The sequence below is a fragment of the Oncorhynchus gorbuscha genome, linkage group LG08 (assembly GCF_021184085.1).
Source record: "Oncorhynchus gorbuscha isolate QuinsamMale2020 ecotype Even-year linkage group LG08, OgorEven_v1.0, whole genome shotgun sequence".
In the NCBI taxonomy this organism is placed as follows: Eukaryota; Metazoa; Chordata; class Actinopteri; order Salmoniformes; family Salmonidae; genus Oncorhynchus; species Oncorhynchus gorbuscha.
This window is the reverse complement of record NC_060180.1, coordinates 62,219,929-62,245,218: the sequence shown is the minus strand read 5'-3', so window position 1 is coordinate 62,245,218 and position 25,290 is coordinate 62,219,929. Positions and strand designations below refer to the sequence as shown.

Genomic DNA, 25,290 nt, shown 5'->3' with positions numbered 1-25,290 from the left:
CGCGGGGACTGTTCGATGCTATTGCAGTCTGCCACAGGATGTTTTTGTGCTGGTCGAGGGCAGTCAGGTCTGGAGTGAACCAAGGGCTGTATCTGTTCTTAGTTCTGCATTTTTTGAACGGAGCATGCTTATCTAAAATGGTGAGGAAGTTACTCTTAAAGAATGACCAGGCATCCTCAACTGACGGGATGAGGTCAATGTCCTTCCAGGATACCCGGGCCAGGTCGATTAGAAAGGCCTGCTCACAGAAGTGTTTTAGGGAGCGTTTGACAGTGATGAGGGGTGGTCGTTTGACTGAGGCACCGTAGCGGATACAGGCAATGAGGCAGTGGTTGAAGACAGCGGAGGTGTATTTGGAGGGCCAGTTGGTCAGGATGACATCTATGAGGGTGCCCTTGCTTACAGAGTTAGGGTTGTACCTGGTGGGTTCTTTGACGATTTGTGTGAGATTGAGGGCATCTAGCTTAGATTGTAGGACTGCCGGGGTGTTAAGCATATCCCAGTTTAGGTCACCTAGCAGAACAAACTCTGAAGCTAGATGGGGGGCAATCAATTCACAAATGGTGTCCAGGGCACAGCTGGGAGCTGAGGGGGGTCGGTAGCAGGCGGCAACAGTGAGGGACTTATTTCTGGAGAGAGTAATTTTCAAAATTAGTAGTTCGAACTGTTTGGGTATGGACCTGGAAAGTATGACATTACTTTGCAGGCTAACTCCTCCCCCTTTAGCAGTTCTATCTTGACGGAAGATGTTATAGTTGGGTATGGAAATCTCAGAATTTTTGGTGGCCTTCCTGAGCCAGGATTCAGACACGGCAAGGACGTCAGGGTTAGCAGAGTGTGCTAAAGCAGTGAGTAAAACAAACTTAGGGAGGAGGCTTCTGATGTTGACATGCATGAAACCAAGGCTTTTTCGATCACAGAAGTCAACAAATGAGGGTGCCTGGGGACATGCAGGGCCTGGGTTTACCTCCACATCACCCGCGGAACAGAGAAGGAGTAGTATGAGGGTGCGGCTAAGGGCTATCAAAACTGGTCGCCTAGAGCGTTGGGGACAGAGAATTAGAGGAGCAGGTTTCTGGGCATGGTAGAATATATTCAGGGCATAATCCGCAGACAGGGGTATGGTGGGGTGCGGGTATGGCGGAGGTAAGCCCAGGCACTGGGTGATGATGAGAGAGGTTTTATTTCTGGACATGCTGGTTGTAATGGGTGAGGTCACCGCATATGTTGGAGGTGGGACAAAGGAGGTATCAGGGGTATGAGGAGTGGGACTAGGGGCTCCATAGTGAACTAAAACAATGATAACTAACCTGAGCAACAGTATACAAGGCACTTTAAATAGCTGCAGACAACTTGAGCAACATGCTAGGAGATAAAGATAGGCTCCTTATCAAAATACCGTACGACAGACAACGTATACACCCTACATACCATTATTGACAAACAAAAACATTTGTCTAATGCTTTGTTGATTTCAAAAAATATTTAGACTCAATTTGGTGTGCTTTACAAATTGATAGAAAAACATGACCTAATGTATGTAATAGAGGTCGACCGATTATGATTTTTCAACGCCGATAACGATTATTGGAGGACCAAAAAAAACAGATACCAATTAATTGGCTGATTTTTTATATTTATTTGTAATAATGACAATTACAACAAGACTGAATTAACACTTATTTTAATTTAATATAATACATCAATAAAAATCAATTTAGCCTCAAATAAATAATGAAACATGTTCAATTTGGTTTAAATAATGCAAAAACAAAGTGTTGGAGAAGTAAAAGTGCAATATGTGCCATTTAAAAAAGCTAACGTTTGAGTTCCTTGCTCAGAACATATGAAAGTTGGTGGTTCGTTTTAACATGAGAATTCAATATTCCAAGGTAACATATTTTAGGTTGTAGTTAATATAGTATTTATAGGACTATTTCTCTCTATAGCATTTGTATTTCATACACCTTTGACTATTGGATATTCTTATAGGCACTATAGTATTGCCAGTGTAACAGTATAGCTTCCGTCCCTCTCCTCGCTCCTCCCTGGGCTCGAACAACAGCGACACTCGAACAACATCGACAACAGCCACACTCGAAGCAGCGTTACCCATCGCTCCACAAAAGCTGCAGCCCTTCAGAGCAAGGGGAATAACTACTCTAAGTCTCAGAGCGAGTGATGTTTGAAACGCTATTAGCTCGCACCCCGCTAACTAGCTAGCCATTTCACATCGGTTACACCAGCGATTAGGCTGATGGGCTTGAAGTCATAAACAGCGCTGTGCTTGCGAAGAGCTGCTGGCAAAATGCACGAAAGTGCTGTTTGAATGAATGCTTACGAGCCTGCTGCTGCCTACCATCGCTCAGTCAGACTGCTCTATCAAATCATAGACTTAGTTATAACACACAGAAATACGAGCCTTTGGTTATTAATATGGTCGAATCCGGAAACTATCATTTCAAAAACAAAACGTTTATTATTTCAGTGAAATACGGAACCGTTCAGTATTTTCTCTAACGGGTGGCATCCCTAAGTCTAAATATTCTTGTTACATTACACAACCTTCAATGTTATGTCATAATTACATAAAATTCTGGCAAATTAGGCAGCCCTAACTGTTGCATATACCCTGACCCTGCGTGCAATGAAAGCAAGAGAAGTGACACAATTTCACCTGGTTAATATTGCCTGCTAACCTGGATTTCTTTTAGCTAAATATGCAGGTTTAAAAAATATATACTTCTGGTATTGATTTTAAGAAAGGCATTGGTGTTTATGGTAAGGTACAGTCGTCCAACGATTGTGAATTTTTCACAAATGCGCTTTTGTTAAATCATCCCCCAGAGGTGCATTGATTATATGCAATGCATGACACGCTAGATAAACGAGTAATATCAACCATGTGTAGTTAACTCGTGATTATGATTGTTTTTTTTTTACAAGATAAGTTTCATGCTAGCTAGCAACTTACCTTGGCTTACTGCATTCGCGTAACTGGCGAATGCAGGTGCCTCCTTGTGGAGTGCAACGAGAGGCAGGTGGTTATAGCGTCGGACTAGTTAACTGTAAGGTTGCAAGATTGTCAGCTCGGGGAACCAATCTGCCGTTCTGCCCCTGAACAAGGCAGTTAAACCCACCGTGCCGAGGCCGTTATTGAAAATAAGAACGTGTTCTTAATTGGCTTGCATATATATATATAGAAAATATATATATATAATATTTTAAATATATTTTATTTATTTATTATTAGTATTATTTTTTTTAAATCTGGCAAAATATCGGCCCTATTTAACTTCTTCGAGATAGGGGGCGCTCTTTTAATTTTTGGATTAAAAAACGTTGCCGTTTTAAACAAGATATTTCGTCACTAAAGGATGCTCGACTATGCATGTAATTGACAGCTTTGGAAAGAAAAAACTGCAAAGATATTATCTGTGAGTGCCCCAGAACTAATGCTACAGGCGAAACAAAGATGAAATTTCATACAGAAAATAGTCCAGATTGTGAATGCCCTGTGTTCCAATGTCTCCTTATATGGCTGTGAATGCGCCAGGAATGAGCCTGCACTTTGTCGTTTCCCCAAGGTGTCTGCAGCATTGTGACGTATTTGTAGGCATATCATTGGAAGATTGACCATAAGAGACTACATTTACCAGGTGTCCGCCCAGTGTCCTCCGTCAAAATTAGTGCGTAATCTCCAGGTCCATGCGCGTTCCATTTTCTTCAAAGGAGAAACCAAACTGCCACGAATGATTTATCATCGCTAGATATGTGAAAAACACCTTGAGGATTGATTCTAAACAACGTTTGCCATGTTTCTGTCGATATTATAGAGTTAATTTGGAAAAAAGTTGGCGTTGTAATGACTTAATTTTCTGTTTTTTTCTTACCCAAACATGATGAACAAAACGGAGCGATTTTGTCCTACACAAATAATATTTTTGGAAAAACTGAACATTTGCTATCCAACTGTTCTCCTCATTGAAAACATCTGAAGTTCTTCAAAGGTAAATTATTTTATTTGAATGCTTTTCTTGTTTGTGAAAATGTTTCATGCTGAATGCTAGGCTTAATGCTATGCTAGGCTATCAATACTCTTACACAAATGCTTGTTTAGCTATGGTTCAAAAGCATATTTTGAAAATCTGAGATGACAGTGTTGTTAACAAAAGGCTAAGCTTGAGAGCAAATATATTTATTTCATTTCATTTGCGATTTTCATTAATAGTTAACGTTGCATTATGGTAATGCGCTTGAAGCTATAAATAGGATCCCGGATACGGGATTGCTCGTCGCAACAGGTTAAATCGGCCATTCCGATTAATCAGGGGAAAACAATTGGCAATAAATGTGTTCTCAGGGCTGCAGCTTGAGCACCACCCTCTTCAACATGTATTCACAACCCTTCACTTTCCACATTTTGTGTTACAGTCTGAATTTAAAATTCAACGGAGATGATTCAACGGAGATGTTGTCACTGGCCTACACACAATACCCCATAAGGTAAAGTGGAAAATTTAGACACTTTTACAAAATTTATAAAAAATGTAAATTTGAAATGTCTTGAGTCAATAAGTATTCAACCTCTTTGTTATGGCAAGCCTAAATAAGTTCAGGAGTAAAAATGTGCTTAACAAGTCACACAATAAGTTGCATGACCTCACTGTGTGCAATAATATATAGTTAATGATAACATGTCTCTACCCAACAAATGATCTTTAACCTGTTGAGTGTATGGGGCAGGATTTTGATGTTTGGTTGAAAAACATACCCACATTAAACTGCCTATTTCTCAGGCCCAGACGCTAGAAAATGCAGATTAGGATAGAAAACACTATAGTTTCCAAAACTGTCAAAATATTGTCTGTGAGTATAACAGAACTGATATTGCAGGCGAAACCCTGAGGAAAATCCAATCAGGAAGTGCCTCTTATTTTGAAACCCCTGTCTTTCTATGCATCCCTATTGCCCATTGAAAGGGATATCAACCAGATTCTTTTTTCTGTGGCTTTCCTAACATGTCTACAGCCTTTAGACAGTTGCAGGCCTTTATTTTGAAGAATGAGCGTAAACGACTACATTGCGTCAGTGGCCAGCTGAGGGCTCTCAGTGATTCTTGCGTAAAGGACAGAGGTAGTCATTTTCTCTCACTCCAACTGAAAAGCCAATTGTCGCGGTTGATATATTATTGAATAGATATTTGAAAAACACCTTGAGGATTGATTATAAAAACCGTTTGCCATGTTTGTCGATATTATGGACATCATTTTGGGGGAAAAAATTGCCGTTGTCGTGACCGCTATTTCCGGAGAATTTCTCAACATAACGTGACCAACAAACGGAAGTATTTTGGGTAAGCTGTGTTTCACTATATTTCACTTGTGATTTCATGAATATGAATATTTTCTAGTAATGTTTTTTGACCGTTGCTAAATAGCATAGCACAGCAGTTGATGATACTTCTCCCGGATCTGAGATGGGAAGTTCCAAGAGGTTAAGTTCCTTGCTCAGAACATATGAAAGCTGGTGGTTCCTTTTAACATGAGTCTTCAATACTACCACTTAAGAAGTTTTAGGTTATAGTTATTATAGGAATTATAGGACTATTTATCTCTATACCATTTGTACTTCATATACCCTTGACTATTGGATGTTCTTCTAGGCACTTTAGTATTGCCAGTGTAACAGTATGGATTCCGTCCCTCTCCAACAGCCACCCTCGCAGCAGCCACCCTCGCAGCAGCGTTACCCATGCAGAGCAAGGGGAACAACCATTAAGTCTCAGAGCGAATGACGTTTGAAACGCTATTAGCGTGCGCTAACTAGCTAGCCATTTCCCATCGGTTACACCAGCCTCATCTCGGGAGTTGATAGGCTTGAAGTCATAAACAGCTCAATTCTTGAAGCATTGCGAAGAGCTGCTGGCAAAACGCACTAAAGTGCTGTTTGAATGAATGCTTACGAGCCTGCTGCTGCCTACCACCACTCAGTGAAACTGCTCTATCAAATCATAGACTTAATTATAACATAACACACAGAAATATGAGCCTTAGGTCATTAATATGGTCAAACCCGGAAACTATAATTTTGAAAACAAAATGTTTATTCTTTCAGTGAAATACGGAACCGTTATGTATTTAATCTAACGGGTGGCATCCATTAGTCCAAATATTCCTGTTACATTGCACAACCTTCAATGTTGTCATAATTATATACAATTCTGGCAAATTAGTTCGCAACGAGCCAGACGACCCAAACTGTTTCATATATCCTGACTCTGCGTGCAATGAACGCAAGAGAAGAGACAATTTCCCTAGTTTAATATTGCCTGCTAACCTGGATTTCTTTTAACTAAATATGCAGATTTAAAATAATATACTTCTGGCATTGATGTTTATGGTTAGGCACATTCGTGCAACGAGTGTGCTTTTTTTCACAAATGCGCTTTTGAGCATCCCCCGTTTGGCGAAGTTGGTCTTCACACAGTTTACAACGAGCCAGGCGGCCCAAACTGTTGCACAGAACGCAAGAGAAGTGACACAATTTCCCTAGTTAAAAGAAATTAATGTTAGCAGGCAATAGTAACTAAATATGCAGGTTTAAAAATATATACTTGTGTATACATTTTAAGAAAGGTGTTGATGTTTATGGTTAGGTACACATTGGTTCATTACAGTGCATTTTTGGCAAATTCCCTTGTTAAATAACCGTTTGGCGAAGTCGGTTATGATTCAATGATAAATTAACAGGCACCGCATCGATTATATGTAACGCATATCCAAAAATCTCAGTTTACATTAGCGTTCTACGTGCAGTAATGTTTTGATACCAAAACATCCGGTGATTTTGCAGAAATACTCATAATAAACATTGATAAAAGATGCAACTGTTATTCACAGAATTAAAGATAGACTTCTCTTTAATGCAACCGCAGAAACAAGTCAAACAATGTATGGAATCAATCTTTAGGATGTTTTTAACATAAAACATCAATAAGCTTCCAACCGGAGAATTCCTACGTATGAAGAAAAGCACTGGAACGAGAGGTAACTGTCGGGAGTGCGCATCACGAGCCTGAGACACTCTGCCAGACCACTGACTCAAACAGGTCTCATGAGCCCCTCCTTTATAGTAGAATCCTCATTCAAGTTGCTAAAGACGGTTGACATCAAGTGGAAACCGTAGGAAGTGCAACTTCATCCATATCTCACTGTGTATTCAGTAGGCCAAGCTTTGAAAAACTACAAACCTCAGATTTCCCACTTCCTGGTTGGATTTCTCAGGTTTTCGCATGCCATATGAGTTCTGTTATACTCACAGACATAATAAGAAATATAATATAATATATGCCATTTAGCAGACGCTTTTATCCAAAGCGACTTACAGTCATGTGTGCATACATTCTACGTATGGGTGGTCCCGGGAATCGAACCCACTACCCTGGCGTTACAAGCGCCATGCTCTACCAACTGAGCTACTTGAGTGTTTTCTATCCAATACTAATAATAATATGCATATATTAGCATATGGGACAGAGTAGGAGGCAGTTCACTCTGGGCACGCTATTCATCCAAAAGTGAAAATGCTGCCCCCTATCACAAAAGAGTTAAACTAGTAATATAATCAACTATGTGTAGTTAGCTAGTGATTAGGTTAAGATTGATCGTTTTTTATAAGATATGTTTAATGCTAGCTAACACCTTAACTTGGCTCCTTGCTGCACTCGCATAGCAGGTAGTCAGCCTGCCCCACAGTCTCCGAGGAGTGCAATGTAAACCAGCCATGATCGGTGTCAAAAATGACCATTACCGATTATGAAAATTTGAAATCAGCCCTAATTAAATCGGCCATTCCGATTAATCGGTCGACTATCACCTACCTCTTCATTATGGTTCAGGGACGCACTGCTGTAACTAGCAAACTGCCTTTGCACCCTACTGCTGTCTTTCCAGAGCACGCGCTGATGCTGTAACTAGAAACTTGGTTGTCTCTTCTCTCCTCAGTCGCATGCTCCAAACGGATTCAAAACGGAACATTTTGCCAAAAGGGCGAATAATTTGCATCCCTGGTGTAATTTTCAATAGCTTTGCAAAAATGTCTAAAAACATGTTTTCACTTTGCCATTATGGGGTAGTATGTGTAGATCTTTGAAAAAAAATGTATTTAACTTCTTGGTGACAGGGGGCAGTATTTTCACATCCAGATGAAATGCATGCCCAAATTCAACTACCTGCTACTCATCCCCAGAAGATAAGATATGCATATTATTAGTAGATTTGGATAGAAAACTCTTGACGTTTCTAAAACTGTTTGAATCATGTCTGTGAGTAAAACAGAAACTATGTAGCAGGCAAAACCCTGAGGACAAACCATTCAGAATTGTTTTTTTGAGGTGACTCTTTTCAATGAATTTTCATTGGGAATCCAGATTTCTAAGGGACCTTCTTGCAGTTCCTACTGCTTCCACTGGATGTCACCAGTCTTTAGAAATTGGTTGAGGTTTTTCCCTGTTCAAAACGAGTGTCACTTCAAGTGTACTGTTAGAGGCGCGTGACCAGAAAGCATGCGTCTGTTTTCTTCCTGTATTGAACACAGATCCTCCCGTCCTCAATTTAATAGATTATTTACTTTAAAAAATACCTAAAGTTTTATTACAACAGTAGTTTGAAATGTTTTGGCAAAGTTAACAGGTAACTTTTGAGATATTTTATAGTCACGTTGTGCAAGTGTGTTGTTTCTGGTGTTTTTTCTGGATCAAACGCGCCAAATAAATTGACATTTTGGATATATATAGACGGAAGTAATCTAACAAAAGGACCATCTGTGATGTTTATGGGACATATTGGAGTGCCAACAAAATAAACTTGTCAAAGGTACGGCATGATTTATATTTTTGTGTTCTGTGTCGTGCCTGCAGGGTTGCAATATGTTCTCTCTCTTTGTTTACAGAGGTGCTATCCTCAGATATTAGCATTGTTTGCTTTCACCGAAAAGCCTTTTTGAAATTTGACATGTTGGCTAGATTCACAACACGTGTAGCTTTAATTTGGCATCTTACATGTGTGATTTCACTAAATTAATTTATTTGAATTTGGCGCTCTGCATTTTCACAGGCTTTTGGCCTGTGAGGTTAATCAATTTTGAGTTCAGGTTGTAACATGTGGAATAAGTCAAGGGGTATGAATACTTTTTGAACATACGGTATATCAATAGATTGGCATGGGCACTGGAACAGTCAGCAGCAACCGGCCTCCCCCATACTGGACTGAGAAATCAAATGTCTGTTTACAGATGATCTGGTGCCTACAGCAGCAACTATATATCCAGCCAATTACAGAATCAGTACGACTAAAATAATGCAGCTCCAAAAGGCCCAGTTGCCAGAACAAAAAGTACAAATTCTAATCTAGACACCGTTGCCCTAGAGCACACAAATAATTGTATCTACCTCGGCCTAAACGCCATCACAGTTAACTTACAAGGCAAGGGTCTTCATGCCATCAAAAGGAACATCCCAATTAGGATCTGGCAAAAAATATATATACTTCAAATCAGTTATAGAACCCATTGCCCTCTATTGTTGTGAGGTCTGAGGTCCACTCCCCAACCAAGAATTCACAAAATGTGACTTAACACTCAAATGAGAATCTGCATGCAGAATTCTGCAAAAATACACTTAAATGTACAACACAAAACCACAGACAATGCATCCAGAGCAGAATTGGGACTAAACTAGTTATCAAAATCCAGAAAAGAGCTGTTACATTCTACAACCACATAAAAAAGGAAGTGATGCCCACACATTTCACCACAAAGCCCTCAACTACAGAGATTAACCTAGAGAAAAGTCCCCTCAATCCGCTGGTTCTGTGGCTCTGTTCACAGACAGACCCCACAGACCCCCAGGACAGCAACAATTGGACCCAAACAAATTATGAAAAAGCAAAAAGGATACCCATTTCACACACTGGAAAGAAATCAACAAGAAAACAGAGCAAGATTGGAATGCTATTTGGCCCTAAACAGAGAGTACACAGTAGCAGAATACCTGACCACTGACTGACCCAAAATCCTTGATCATGTGCCGATTCAGTGAGCATTGCCTTGCTATTGAAAAAGGTTACCATAGGCAGACAGGATATTTCCCCACGGTCTACAAAATGAGGTGGAAACTGAGCTGCCAAATGTATGACCACATTAGACATTTCCCACAGATCACAAAACAATATATAATAATATAATAGTCTATGCCATTTAGCAGACGCTTTTATCCAAAGTGACTTACAGTCATGTGTGCATACATTCTACGTATGGGTGGTCCCGGGGATCGAACCCACTACCCTGGCGTTACAAGCGCCATGCTCTACCAACTGAGCTACAGAAGGACCACAAAACCACAGCATTTTTTAAAAACAAAAAATCCCACCCCCCATGTTTACTTTTTTGCTTGTGTATTCAGTGACTGTTGCACAGGCAGCTTCTCCTACTCTCGTTTGCACCAGAATTGAGTGAGAAGTGGCTAAATGCTATAAAAACCATAAAAACCCACTGTCAAAAAACTCCAAAGGCAGACTGAAATGTAGCTGTGTATTTGTTGCTAGACACTTACCAATAAACGTCGCTGGAAATGTTTGAAAACTCTGTAAATATAGCGACAAAGTCGCTTAACTGGCAACATTGATAAGGTGATGTTGATAGCTTGAGGTGACCCTCCCATATGGCCTGGGAAACAGGCCAATGAAACATAGATCAAATCTCTGATCTTGGAAATTAAGTTGCTGATGGTGGGGATGAGTATGCGCTATCAGTTCCAAGTGGACTTGAGAGTAACGTTTATCCAATAAAGTCCTAAGAACATAAATACCGACCTGAACACAAATCAGCTTTAAGACCCTAGCCAAAACACATTCACACCGGAATGAATACTGATCCCTGAGGAACACCAAAGCTTTCATTCAAAGCATTCAATAAAATTATTAACAGAGAAGCTGACTTCGAGGTATGGGCCCTGCCTAGATCTAGCCCAGCTAATGTTGTGTTGGTATAAATGGCCTAGATCTAGCCTAGCTTGTGTAGTGCTGGTATAAATAGCCTAGATGTAGCCTAGCTAATGTAGTGCTGATATAAATAGTTAGCCCTAAACTAAAGTGACATTTAGCTTATGTAAAGCAAATGTAACCTACCTGGGCTTCTTGGGCATCTTGACCTTGGGGGTAATGCTCTTGGCCTTCTCCTTGGGCTCTTTGGGGGTCTTGGGTGTTTTCAGAGTCTTGGGCTCTTTAGGCTCCTTCGGTTTCTTCTTTGTCTTCACCATAAGTGATTCCTCCAGGGCACCTGTCAGACAGTTAACCTCCGCCCAGGGACCGTCCCCGACCTTTCGTTTCCCCTCCTCGCCACATTCCTCTATACATCCTTTCTTCTTTTTGGGCTTCTTTTCCCCCTCCACCATCACCTTCGCTTTCTTCTTTTTTGGTTTCTGCTCGGTGGGCTTCTTGTCACGGTTGGCTGGCTGGAGGTTAGCCCCGGAAGCGGGTGTCCTGTCAGAAGCTGTCATCTCAGATGACGTAGAATACTGCCAGGAGAAGGGGAAGGAATAATAAACTAGTAAATATTTTCGGCAGCAGGAGAAACAAAAACCAACCAACCGCGGTTCATCAGACAACAAACAACTCGAGGTTTAAACAGTTTTTGTTAAGATTTGAACAAAAGATATTTACCACAAATTTCCACTGCCTACCCGAGTCCTTACCTTTATCTCCATATGACCATTACTAGCTTTATACTATTCTTAAGTTCAGCACGGTGACAACGATAATCTATAGCTCAATAGAGAAAGAGCAAATGTCTAACTTAAACCTATTACAAAACATGTAATTTATTCAGACTGCTGGTTAAATTGAGAATTATATACCTAAAGAGAGTGAGGGGCTAGGACTCCTCTAGCCTCAAATCCTAAAGAGGGACTTGGAAATTCTTGTCTAACCTCTATTCCTATAGAGACTGCGCTGGCCCTCTCCCACCACAACCCCAGCAGAGCTGGGCTGATAGGGAACCAGTTGGCAGCTGTTTGGGGCTTTCAGCTGGGAGGGGGAGGGGGCAGCATTTATGGACATCAGCAAATGTACTGAAATATGAAACACTGCTCTCCAAAAGGAGTCTTCGAAAACAACACCCTTGTCTGAGCTAGTTAAAGTGTGTGCAAGTGTTTCCACTAAAGACAGAGTGAAAGAAAATTCAGAAGAATGAAAGATGTGAGGTTCTGTTTGTAGAGCACTTGCTTTATCCCGGAGGCCCGCAGTTCACTCAAAGACAAAACTTGAGAAACCACATCAACTGCGGCAGTCGAATGCAAATTTCCTGTAAACAGGCGAGCAGACAGATTGGTTGCATGGTGCATGCCAAACATCACCAAGGTCACAGAGAAAGCGTCTACGCCCATCTCCAAACAGAGGTGTGCAGAAGACAGGCCGACCATAGAAAGAGAGCGAGGCGAGAGAGGAGAGCTGCTGCTTTAAATGGATAAATGTCTCCTCTTGCCCAGCTTCCCCGATAATCAATCCCATGAATGACAATGGGCCCGGTGCACTTACTGCATCACTAATGTGACAGCAGCAGTGACGAATACGATACGGACGGTATTGGGTTTCATCTCTCGGAGGGGGAAGAGTGACGTGTCGGTCAATCTGACAGCCAAAGTGCTCGCTCTAGAAGCTAAATACTCCTTAAAGGAGCAGAGCAGAGGCCTGCCACCGCTGTTGAGTGGCTGTGGTCTTTCATACCCAACACTATCAGGGTGGGCAAAGGGCCTGGCGTCGCTATCGAGACTAGAGGTCGGCCGATTAATTACAGTCGATTTCAAGTTTTCATAACAACAGGTAATCAGCCTTTTGGACATTGCAATCCACGAGGAGACTGTATGGCAGGCTGACCACCTGTTATGTGAGTGCAGTCAGCAAGGAGCCATGGTAAGTTGCTAGCTAGCATTAAACTTATCTTATAAAAAAAACAATCAATCTTAACATAATCACTAGTTAACTACACATGCTTGATGATATTACTAGTTTAACTAGCTTGTCCTGCGTTGCATATAATCAATGCGGTGCCTGAAATTGTGTCACTTGTCTTGCGTTCGGTGCAAGGGTATATGCAGCAGTGTGGGTCGCCTGGCTCGTTACGAACTGTGGAAGACCATTTCTTCCAAACAAAGACCATAATTAATTTGCCAGAATATTACATAATTATGACACAACATTGAAGGTTGTGCAACGTAAGAGCAATATTTAGACTTAGGGTTGCTACCCATTTGATAAAATACAGAACAGTTCCGTATTTCACTTTAAGAAAACGTTTTTTTTTTTAAATGATAGTTTCCGGATTTGACCTAAGGCTCATTTCTGTGTGTTTATTATAATTGAGTCTATGATTTGATAGAGCAGTCTGACTGAGTGACGGTAGGCAGCAGCAGGCTCGTAAGCATTCATTCAAACCACACTTTCCTCCGTTTGCCAGCAGCTTTTCGCAATGCTTGAAGCACAGCACTGTTTATGACTTCAATCCTATCAACTCCCGAGATTAGGCTGGTAATACTAAAGTGCCTATAAGAACATCCAATAGTCAAAAGGTACATGAAATACAAATGGACAAGAGGGAAATAGTCCTATAATAACAACTACAACCTAAAACTTCATAACTGGGAATATTGAAGACTCATGTTAAAAGGAACCATCAGCTTTCATATGTTCTCATGTTCTGAGCAAGGAACTCAAACGTTGGCTTTCTTACATGGCATATATTGCACTTTTACTTTCTTTTCCAACACTGTTCTTGCATTATTTAAACCAAATTGAACATGTTTCATTATTTGAGACTAAATTGATTTTATTTACGTCTTATATTAAGTGTTCATTCAGTAAGTCATTATTATACAAATATATATATATATTTTCTAAATTAAATTTGACATTTAATTTTAAAAAATATATATATATATATAACAAAGCCGATTAATCGGTATCGGCTTTTTTTGGTCCTCCAATAATTGGTATTGAAAAATCAAAATCGGTCTTCCTCTAATCGAGACGCTACAAATATATATATTTTTTTATATTCAGTATTCCTTGACAGAGCCATAGGACGGACAATGATGCTAGTGATGTGACAATAGCAGTATGGCAATATTTTTTATATGGCAAAAAGAAAAAGCGCAAAACAGACCAAACTCTATGGTCCTTTAAAAACCTACCATATGTAAAAGGCCCTAGAGGTGGGATGGCCAATAGTGATATTTAGATGTGTCACACACCCCATCTTGTGAGCGTTCTATATAGCATGCAGCTCCAAAGGTCATGGAACCAGCTCAGCGACTTGAGCTGCTGACTAGCTTTTTAAGAGTACGTAGGTAGCCCGGTGCAGTGTGCATTACACACCCATAACCATATTACAGCATACAGCGCAGACACGGCTAAGAGCTGCAGGAGGTGGTCTCAGACATTTAGGAATACGTAGCCCTGCATGCCTCCCTATAACCAGAGTGGTACTGCGAGACGGCTACCACGACCACGCATCAGAAAACACCATCATGGTCAGACATCCTTCCGGGCACATTTCCCTCAGCCAGACTAACAGATAATCGGGGTACGTTCTTGCAGCCAGGGACCAAAGCGCACCAAAGCGATGCTATGAGACTTAACTGTGTGCCTAACATCTAGGTCATTCACATTGGACAAATTAACTCCGACATCTTAAATGTCAACCACAAAACTCCCCAATCAGAGCCCCAGTATCGGGAGGATGGGGGAGGGGGACACTGGTAAAGGGGAAGAGGACTGGAGAGTGGCAACGATGGTGTGAATGAGGAAGACACCTAATAGAGATGCTAAGTGCTGGATGTGTGCGCTGCCACGGGGCGACCATTGTATGTTAATGGGTCAGCAGAGGCAGCGGCTTTGAGCACAAAACAAGCTAATGGAACCCAGGACACGTGACTGACACACAAACACACAGAGTGAGTTATTGAGAGCTGCTAACCTCCACTCCCCACCGGCTGCCCCATCCTCCCTTCTCCGCCCCTTTCCCCCTCCCCCGACAGGGTACATCCTGCTGTACACCATTAACTCACGCATGAGTCCTCAGAGACAGACAAGGCAAACACACACAGAGAGCGAGAAGGAATAGAGGGAGAGAGAGCAGACCGGGCGGAAAGAGAGCAGACGGGAGAGGAGAGATTCTTAGAGAGCAGGAAGGGAGTATTCCCACTCAGAGAGGGGGTGGGAGGGGGTTAGGAGATTAGCACAGTGGCGCCTGGATCTTGGGGAGGGCCAGGATATGCAGTGGAGAGGAAACAAACAGCTGTAAAAAATATATTTCCCTACACAAACACCTCAAAACCCCCAATCAACAGAGGAACGCTGAGTTTTTAAATGTCACGCACCCACTCACACACAAATACGCACATGAAAATAAACTCAAAAACCCCCACACACACAAACATCAAAGCAAACTCACCTGAATGTGAGGCACTTTCTGGGGGGTTGGAGGCGACTGGTGTCCTGCCGGCGCCCAAGGGGGCTGGTTGGGCGGGGAGCTCTGGTGGTGGGGGCCGGCCAGATGTGTCTGAGCCTGCGATGGGGGCAAAGCAGTCTGGGCTGGGTGCACCAACTGCTGGAAGGCCATGGGAGGAGGCTGCAGCCCAGATTTGGGTGCCTGTTGCTGGGGAGTGAGCAGCCGCTGGTCCTGTGGCCCTGGATGCTCACCGTGGGCCATAGGACCTGGAGGTCTCACCTGGTCGAGAGGGCCTCTTTGGTTGGGGGACATACCCTGGTAGAGCTGCTGGCTCGGGGGCATGTGGGGGTGCTGCTGTGGGTGGGAGAAGTGCTGGGAATGATGTTGCGGTTGCTGCACGCCCAGGGGAGTGGTGTTTCTCTGAGGGGGGGGCCACGGGGTTAGGGGCCTGGAGTGGCACTCCGGGGTACCCCCCTACCTCGGGAGCAAGACCTGCACTAGGGGGTTGGACCTGTTGAGGCAGAGGTGTGACCGCGGTGGTTCCCATGCCCTTCATGGGGGACATGGAGGTGGGAGAGCCGTAAGTTCCATGAGGTGGTGTGGGGAGGTGGGGCTGCTTATGGGGGGTGGCCTGGGGCTGGGAGGGGTGCATGGGCTGGCCAGGGATTTGGTTGGGGTGGACAGGCTGCTGGTGTACCTGAGGATCCGGGTAGCACTGTGGGCCCCCCCCCCTGCGTTGGGGTAACACTGGACTTGGTCTGGCCCCATAGGCCCGCTGGCACAACTGTTGTTGTTGCTGGTGCTGCTGAGGCTCATGCCGGGACTCATCCTTGCACTGCCGGCTAATCCCTGATTAAGGTTGCCGTACTGGGGGTAGGGGGGGTACGGGCCTGAGCTGGTTACAGCACCAGGAGAGGCTGCCTGGCCGTGCATGTTGAACCCCATGTTCTGGTGTGGCCTCCCGGCCAAGCCCTGGTGCTGCTGGTGAGAGGTGTGGGAGGCCATGTGGTCCTGGGTGTGAACAGGGCCCTGGCAAGGCCGGTGGAGGAACTGCTGGGGGGGCTGCTGTTGCTGTGCCGGGTGGCCCGTCATGCTGGAGTTCTGCTGGAGCCCCACGTGGCCCATGTAGTGGTTGGGCTCCTGGCCCATGCCTGGAGGGAAGTGGTTGATCCTGGGTGGCGTCTGGGTCTGGCAAGGATGGCCCTGCATAGTGGCATAGTCGGACCGGCCCATGTAGGGGCCCATACGGTGGCCGTGGTCCTGGGGCCCTGAGGGGTCGTGCTGCTGGTGGGAGGGGGCCTGGGGCCCAGAGGGTCCATGCTGCTGGTTGGAGGGGGCCTGAGGGGATGCCTGTTGCTGCTGGAATGGAGGCCTGCCCTGCCCGGGGCCAGTCTGGGGGCCCCATACGGCTCCTCCGTCAGGGAAGGACTGCCCATGCCCATCGCCTTGGGCTCTGGGGTAGACATGGTGCCCCCCTCCGGGTTGTTGGAGGCTGTTGTGGTACCGCGAGTGCGGTGTCACCATGCCGTTGACGGCGGGACTGTTGCCCTGCTGCTGCTCGTAGCCTGCAAAGGGGTCGTAGGGGTGGCCAATCTTGGGCTGTCCGGGGCCAGCCTGCGAGGGGTGGTGGAGTGAGTTGGAGGAGAGCGACCCGTAGCCCTGGTGCTCCTGCTGTCCTATGGGGTTGGTCTGGCCCTGGGGGAAGCCACAGTCCCCCAGGCCCTCCAGCCCGTCCGAGAACAGGTTGGTATCATCCCCAAACAGGCTCAACATCCCCGGGTCAGCCATTGCTGCTGGAGGGGGGGGGGAACCTGCGCTCCAGGGAACCTGCGCTCACACAGAGGTGGATGACCTCAAAGCCTCAAATCCGCTAACTAATCTGCAGCATGTCACTCCATATTTCCCTAATTCTCCCAGAGAATGAGAATGCAGAGTCAGGCAAAGACAGGTTACAGGACCTGGAGGGAGAGGAGGAGAAAGAGATAAGAACAGAGTGTCAACCTCTCTGAGCACGGAACCCGCTAGCGGGCTGAAATTCCACAACATACGGTGATCGCTACATATATAGGCATATTAAACATTCATGAAAATACAACTGTCTCACATGTTTCGAAAGCCTAGAATCTTGCTAATCCAACTGCGTTGTCAGATTTAAAAAACGATTTACTGTGAAAGAATACGATGCGATTATCTGAGCATAGAGCCCCATAAAAAATATATATATATTTCAACCAGCACAGGCGTAATATGATCACAAACTGCATTAACATAAATAGTTTACCTTTGACGATCTTCGTCTGTTTGCAATCTCAATGCTCATTGTTACACAATGAATGAACTTTTGTTTGATAAAATCCATTTTTATAGCCTAACACGAAACATTTTGTGAACCGCTTGCGTCATGAATTCAGTCTCATTCCATTTGACGACACATTCCAGGTAAATAACCCACACGGAACGTGACTTTTCCAGTCATGTTTGGTTTCACTGCAATCAACTGGTTTGTTTGTAACACAATCAAACCTGATGGGTCATTTCGCGGGATGAAATGACCCATCATGCCTGAAAGAAACAGTTTTGAAGACAACAAGTCATGACATCATTGTGCACCAATGATTTGCCCGCTGTTTCGTTGATTGACTGTATTTTAACCCAATGACCACTGATCGTCTTGAAATCTAGCTGGGTAGACAGCCAATGAGCTGAGGTAAACGGCAATAGGTCATGTTTATGTGTTGCAAGACCAACCCATGTAGTAAGCTCCAGTGTAAAGAGAGTAATTCGCTATTGAAGTTTCATACTGGAAGGAGAAACACATATCACGCACTGCATTGTTTGGTAAATGCGCAGATTCAGCTGTTATATATATATATATATATATATATATATATATATATATATATATATATATATCAATCAGTATGACGACTAAGTCAGGGAAAGCCAAATCTAAGTCTAGATATACAGATGTACACAATTTTAGAATACATTGATTGGGAAAGTGAGACAGATTGTTGTAGGACGATTCACTTAGCGATTGTGGAGGAATATTTTTTGAACGGGAGAGGACATCGTTTTGGACTGGTAAGTTATTATCATGCTAATGCCATTGTTTGAAATTAATAATATAAAATATGCGATTTTTTATTTATTTTAGAAGCAATATATAAACATGTAATGTCATGAAATGTGAGATGCGCCTGTGCCGCCCCACCCCAACCCACATGAAATAGCCTATTTGAGGCTGTTGAGGAGAGGGCAGGCCCACAACAATGGCCAAAGTGAAACGGAGACAGTAGATACAGCTGGTCTGTCATATATAAAATAGACAGTAGATCTAGCTGGTCATAATATATTCAACCTTATGTTCCCTGTAATGTAATAAATAATATATATATATATATACACTTTCGCAAGGCACTATATTCGGCCCCCTTGAACTTTGCGACCTTTTGCCACATTTCAGGCTTCAAACATAAAGATATAAAACTGTATTTTTTTGTGAAGAATCAACAACAAGTGGGACACAATCATGAAGTGGAACAACATTTATTGGATATTTCAAACTTTTTTTACAAATCAAAAACTGGGCGTGCAAAATTATTAATTAAACACATATATATACACACACACACACACACACACGTTTATTATACCTGTTGATACAGGGCTCATATGTGAAACTATTCTAACTGAACATTTTTTTTCACAGTGACACTGACTCCGAATGGCAGCCCCCAGGGCCAAGGTTTCCATCCCCCAATGAAGCTGGTTCATCCAGCTCCTGCCACAAGTGGTGTTCATCTGCCCAAATGTATTGCTGCAGGCATAGATGTGCCTCAGGGCCAAAAGGGCACAGCATGGAGGCGTCGCTGTGTTCTTTGCTAAATTAAGTCCCATATCACCTGCGCCACATGCTTGGTGACCCCCTTCTTTACAGCAGAAAGAGACTGCTATGGCACCTGGCATCAGCAGCACAATATTGTGTAGAGCTTTGGCGAAGTGGATGGGGTTATATCCTCTGTTTGGCCCTGTCTGGGGGTCTCATCGGATGGGGCTACAGTGTCTCCTGACCCCTCCTGTCTCAGCCTAGGGTCTAGGGTCAGTTTGTTATATCTGGAGTACTTCTGTCTTATCCGATGTCCTGTGTGAATTTAAGTATGCTCTCCCTAATTCTCTCTCTCGGAGGACCTGAGCCCTAGGACCATGCGTCAGGACTACCTGGCATGATGACTCCTTGCTGTCCCCAGTCCACCTGGCCTTGCTGCTGTTCCAGTTTCAACTGTTCTGCCTGCGGCTATGGAACCCTAAACGGTTCATTTTTACTCTTGAGGTGCTGTCCTGTTGCACCCTCTACAACCACTGATCTTCCCCCGGCACAGCCAGAAGAGGACTGGCAACCCCTGCTTCTACACCTGCATTGCTTGCTGTTTGGGGTTTTAGACTGGGGCTATATAAATTGATTTGATAGAGAACTGAGGGTCTTCCAAATATTGAAAGTTTTCCCCTTTTTCTTTTCATTTTTTCCCCTAAATCTTTTGGGGGGGTGTGTGTTAGAGAACCATTTTGGTATTTTGTATATAGTTATTTGTTTCAAAATGTATACCTTCACCAATTTGGCCACATTTGGGCTACTTGTGTGGGACACCTGGGTGACTTCATGATAAATGTCATGTAGCAGACTCATTTTGGAAGTTATCATTCTGAAACTTTGCACAAGTACTGTTGCCCTCATATTTTTCACTGATATTGTCCCCATCATCCTATCTGAATGTTTGTTTTATCTTGTTCATCTTAAAGATGACGATACAAAAATAAAATAAAACATGTTTTTTTTCATTGTTTTATCTAAACCAGATCTAAACCAGATCTAGAGTGTTTTCTTTCAAATGGTACCAAGAATATGCATATCCTTGGTTCTCTGCCTGAGCTACAGGCTGTTAGATTTGGGTATATCTTCAGCCAGAAATTGCACAAAGTAGGGGGGTAGGTCTAAGAGATTAAATTAAGCTAAGCAGGGGCTATATCAGATGAGGTCCATTGTGCAACCTTACTCCCGTTCTTTAACCTCCTGCTCATTGTGCAACCTTACTCCCATTCTTTAACCTCCTGCTCATTATGCAACCTTACTCCCGTTCTTTAACCTCCTGCTCATTGTGCAACCTTACTCCCGTTCTTTAACCTCCTGCTAATTGAATTGGAGTTTAAGTGGCACATGTTCAGCAGTTTAAACAGTTGTAAGCAACCCCCCCCCCCCCCCACAAGATGGCCCTTTCATCGCATCCCCCACCCTCCCACCTCTGTTTCCATTTGCTTTCAAACAAAAGATTTTCTTCCAACACAGAGAGAGACAGGCACCAAACCTAAACCCATTCATTCTTTAGGGAAAGAACAAAGGCCTGGGCAGAAGCAGGGGTGTTTAAACAGCAGCAGCTGCCAGATCAGCCCGGCAGATGTGAAAATATAAAGAGGGAGCCACCTGCTCAAGTGTGTGTTTTGTTGGGCAGAGAGAGAGGGAAGGAGAGAACGATGCAAAGATTCAGAATGTGAATGTGTAAGGCAGTGAGTGAATGCACATATATTTTAGAGTAGCTGTATCTGTGTGTGTGTGTGTGTCCTCAACCTGCTCATCCCCTGAGCTCTGTAATCAGATGAGCAGCGGTTATTATAGAGGTGTGAGAAACCAGGCTGAAAGGAGAGCCAGCACAGGGATTGGATGTCCAACTCAACACGCGACGTGTGTTTGTGTGTGGGCCTGTGCGTGTGCAGACTTGAGGCTATATGTGTGCCTATATTACTATCCTCATGTGTCCTGGAAATACCCAAAAGTCCCCACAAGGTCAGTAAAATAAGGAAAATTCTACTCATGGGGATATTTCCCAGAGGACAAAGCCTCTCCTCGTGGCTGCTAGAACCACTACCACTGACCTTACGTCAATGAACAGAACGGAAACCATTTTCTGCAAAATAGAGACTTAAAACAACTTGGAGACACTGAACTTCACTTTCTCAAACTTAAAAAAGGTAAGAAATCCTTGAGGTGAGAAAGAGTGCATCCCGCAACTTAAGTTGCTACACAACATGCTTTAGCAACAGACTCGAAAAGGAATTAAAAGAAACTTGCTGGGCGACTGACCAGATGAAGAAACCAGGTGTAACCGATCTCTAAAGACAAACCGCAACACAGGTAGCAGTGTCGACAGAGAGGAGACAGACATGTAGCCTAGGCCTACGCAGTAGTGAAAACACCGTATAGCAAACAGATATACTACAACATATTTTAATTCAACTAGAATTGCTACATTTGTAGAACAACCATAATACACTTATTGCTTACATCTACAGATACGATTGGACAAGTCTCAACCTCAATATAGACCTAGAGCACAGACATCTAATACTACCACTTACAGTACTCGTTTCCAGTCACCTTCAATTAAACGCCCACATCATCATGCTCCTTACATTTGCCCTATGTAGTTTCAGCCATAGTAGAAGCCCAGTGAAATGTATGATAATGAGTCAGTAGCAATCAACACAACACTCAAATTAATTTAATGCCACTTGGGCCTTCGAGGAAAAGACTCACGAGGGATGGAGAATTAACGAGGCAGAGGCACGCTCTTCCATTAAAAATAAAAACTGTCATATTACTGCATGGCTGGGAAAGGATCTCTTCTGTCATCTGGTTTACATTTGGAGAGATTGGGTCTTATGATTTAAAATGTCTTTCATCATCTCAAAGATCTCACTGAGCAGGAGGAATTTCCCTGCTTACTCTCCTCCTGGGCCATAGATCCCCTCTGCTGCCATTCAGCATAGAGAGAGAACTCCCATGGCCTCCTTATGACACCACACCCTGGGGGTGGAGACAAGGCAGTGGAAGTGTGTGTGAGGAGGTGTGTGTGTGTGTGTGTGTGTCAGTGTTCATTTAGTCAACAATATTTTTTTATTTTACCTTTATTTTACTAGGCAGGTCAGTTAAGAACAAATTCTTATTTTCAATGACGGCCTAGGAACAGTGGGTTAACTGCCTGTTCAGGAGCAGAACGACAGATTTGTACCTTGTCAGCTCGGGGATTTGAACTCGCAACCTTCCGGTTACTAGTCCAACGCTCTAACCACTAGGCTACCCTGCCGCCCCAATGACGACAAATACTCAGCAATGACTAATTTTTCCTGACAGACGCCCTGGAAAAAACGGTAACTATTACAAACCAGCACTGAACACATGGGGTGCTGTTTTCAAAACACCATTGATACTCTAATCCGAAGGTTAGCAATGCTAACATGTAAAATCCCAAAGAGAATGCTAAATGCTAACAAGCACATGTAAAATCCCAAAGAGAATGCTAAATGCTAACAAGCACATTGTGAACATTTTGTAGTTTCTGATCAAAACTACACAAATAAGTCGAAAAATCTCTTTTGCTGCAAACACAAAACAAATATTAGCAGGCAAGGCTCTAAAGCATACTGTAATTATACTTAAATATAAGATGCAACAATTTCAACTATGTTACTGAGTTACAAGGAAAATCAGGAAAATTCATTAGGCCCTAATCTATGGATTTCACATGACAATGCAGGGGTGCACCCACTTGGGAGTCAGGCCCAGCCAATGAAAGTGAGTTTTTCCCCAACAAAAGGGCTTTATTACAGTTTCGTCAGCTGTCCAGGTAGCTGGTCTCAGACGATCCCACAGGTGAAGAAGCCGGATGTGGAGGCCCTGGGCTGGCATGGTTACACATTGTCTGCGGTTGGAAGTACTGCCAAATCCTCTAAAATGACATTGGATGAGGCTTATGGTAGAGGAAACGGCAACAGCTCTGGTGGACATTCTTTAAGTCAGCATGCCAATTGCACACTCCCTCAAAACTTGTGTGACAAAACGGCACATTTTAGAGTGGCCTTTTATTGATGCAAACTCATTTGTGCACAAAATGGGAGAAATAAGCATTGTGCGTATGAAACATTTCTGGGATCTTTTATTTCAGATCATGAAACCAACATTTCACGTGTTTATATTCCTGTTCAGTATAGATCACCTGACGCATGCTGCACAACAGTGAATGACTTCCAAGGCTCCGGTATCGCGTCGGTGTGTGCTTATAAACAAACACCACGTGACATGTGACTGGGGACTACCGGAAGTTTCATAATGTGTCAGGTGGAATGAAGAACACAATGTACTTTATCTCCTAACATATTGCACAAGATTGACTGCAGATATTCACTTAAAAAGTAGCTACAAATATTCAAATGTTTTTAAAAACTTCAAAAATAAGTAGTTTCAACAGTACTGATGGTATTTAGAAAAACATTGTGGAGTCTAAGCTGGCGGGCTGACCATTCACCTAATTCCCTCTACAGTGACATGTGACTTATTGACAGGGCCATTCCCATGTCTCTTTCCCTCTTTCTCTACACCCCAGTGTGTGTGTGGGAAAGGAAGGTGGTTTGGAAAGAGAACAAGCTGGAGGTATAGGGGATTGCAAAATCCAAGATGGCAGCATGTCAAGTCGTTTGTCTGTGACAAGTAGATTTGAACCTACTAATAAGCTATGAATATATGGTTGAGTAAATCCACAATTTCCTTGTTGTGTAGTGCAAACTATTTTGTTTTGCTGGTGTAAAGATCACGGGTCTCCCGCAACTCGGCACATTTTTTCCCCTCGCTATTTGCACTTCTTTACTTGAGGTTTACCAAGGTAACCCCATCTCTGGCTGGCCTGAGTTGTTTCTTCAGTTTTCCCTCCGCGGCGTATCTCGACCAAGCTGCTCCTCTTCCCTCTCCGCCTGGTTGTCAGAGGCAGCTCAACAATCCCCAACCCGTTCTCTCAATTTACCCCAACACCCAATCTACTCACATGCACACACACACACACTCACATGCACACACAGTCCCTCTCTCCCCTTACCTTTCCTTGGCCTCTACTTCTTACATCTCTCAGAGAAAATGACAATTTGTGGTATTGCTTTGTACACCGAATTTACTGAACATTGTCTGCGGGAACTCAAGCTTTTTCACTCCGTCCAAGTGCCGATGCATTTGTGGGATGATGTGAACAGTACGAACTTGTGTCACTACCAAAGTCTAATGGTTTTAAATGGATGTTTAGTATTGTCTGGAAACTCACTTGTAGAATTCACTTGTAGGTCTCTTAAAAAAAAAAGAGTCCGTGCAAGGTTATTAAACAGAGGTGCTTAGTTTTTATTTTGTTGATATCAGGTAACGTGCAACCTGGCCCCGATATGCAATGTCTCTAAACCCCCTCTGATTTTAAATCTAGATCTGGTTTTGGTATTTTTCATTTCAATGTACGCAGCCGGTTGTCAAATGGATGGGGTTTTGGGCTAAAACAAGTGATGCAATTGTGTTTTCTGAAAGCTGGCTCAGCAAGTCTGTTTTTGAGAAGGATATTTGTATAAGTGGTTACAATGTTAATCACACTGATCGAGTTAAGGTGGGGGTGTGGCTATACATGTAAACACTAAATTCCATGTAAGTGTGGCAAAGTCGGAAACTATTTGTAAACAGTTGGAATTTCTTGCTTTGACTAGTGGAGTTTCAAAGGGTCTCTCTATAACTGTGATTGGCTGTTATAGACCCCCCCCCCTCTGCGATTGGCTGTTATAGACCCCTCCACCCCCTCTCTGCGATTGGCTGTTATAGACCCCCACCCCGCGCTCTGTATCCGTGATTGGCTGTTATAGACCCCCATCCCCGCGCTCTGTATCCGTGATTGGCTGTTATAGATCCCCCGTGATTGGCTGTTATAGACC

The 25,290-nt window shown here is 43.4% G+C and overlaps 1 protein-coding gene across 1 annotated transcript in view; it reads right to left on the bottom strand.

Moving 5' to 3' along the window:
* LOC124041946 (chromodomain-helicase-DNA-binding protein 7-like) overlaps positions 1–25,290 on the bottom strand; it is a 144,424-nt gene that overhangs the window by 100,107 nt on the left and 19,027 nt on the right. Inside the window, 4 exon segments of the mRNA XM_046360141.1 lie at positions 11,187–11,575; positions 15,508–15,801; positions 15,803–16,240; positions 16,243–17,462. Of these exon segments, the coding sequence (XP_046216097.1) occupies positions 11,187–11,575; positions 15,508–15,801; positions 15,803–16,240; positions 16,243–17,292 (2,171 nt within the window). The 5' untranslated portion in view covers positions 17,293–17,462.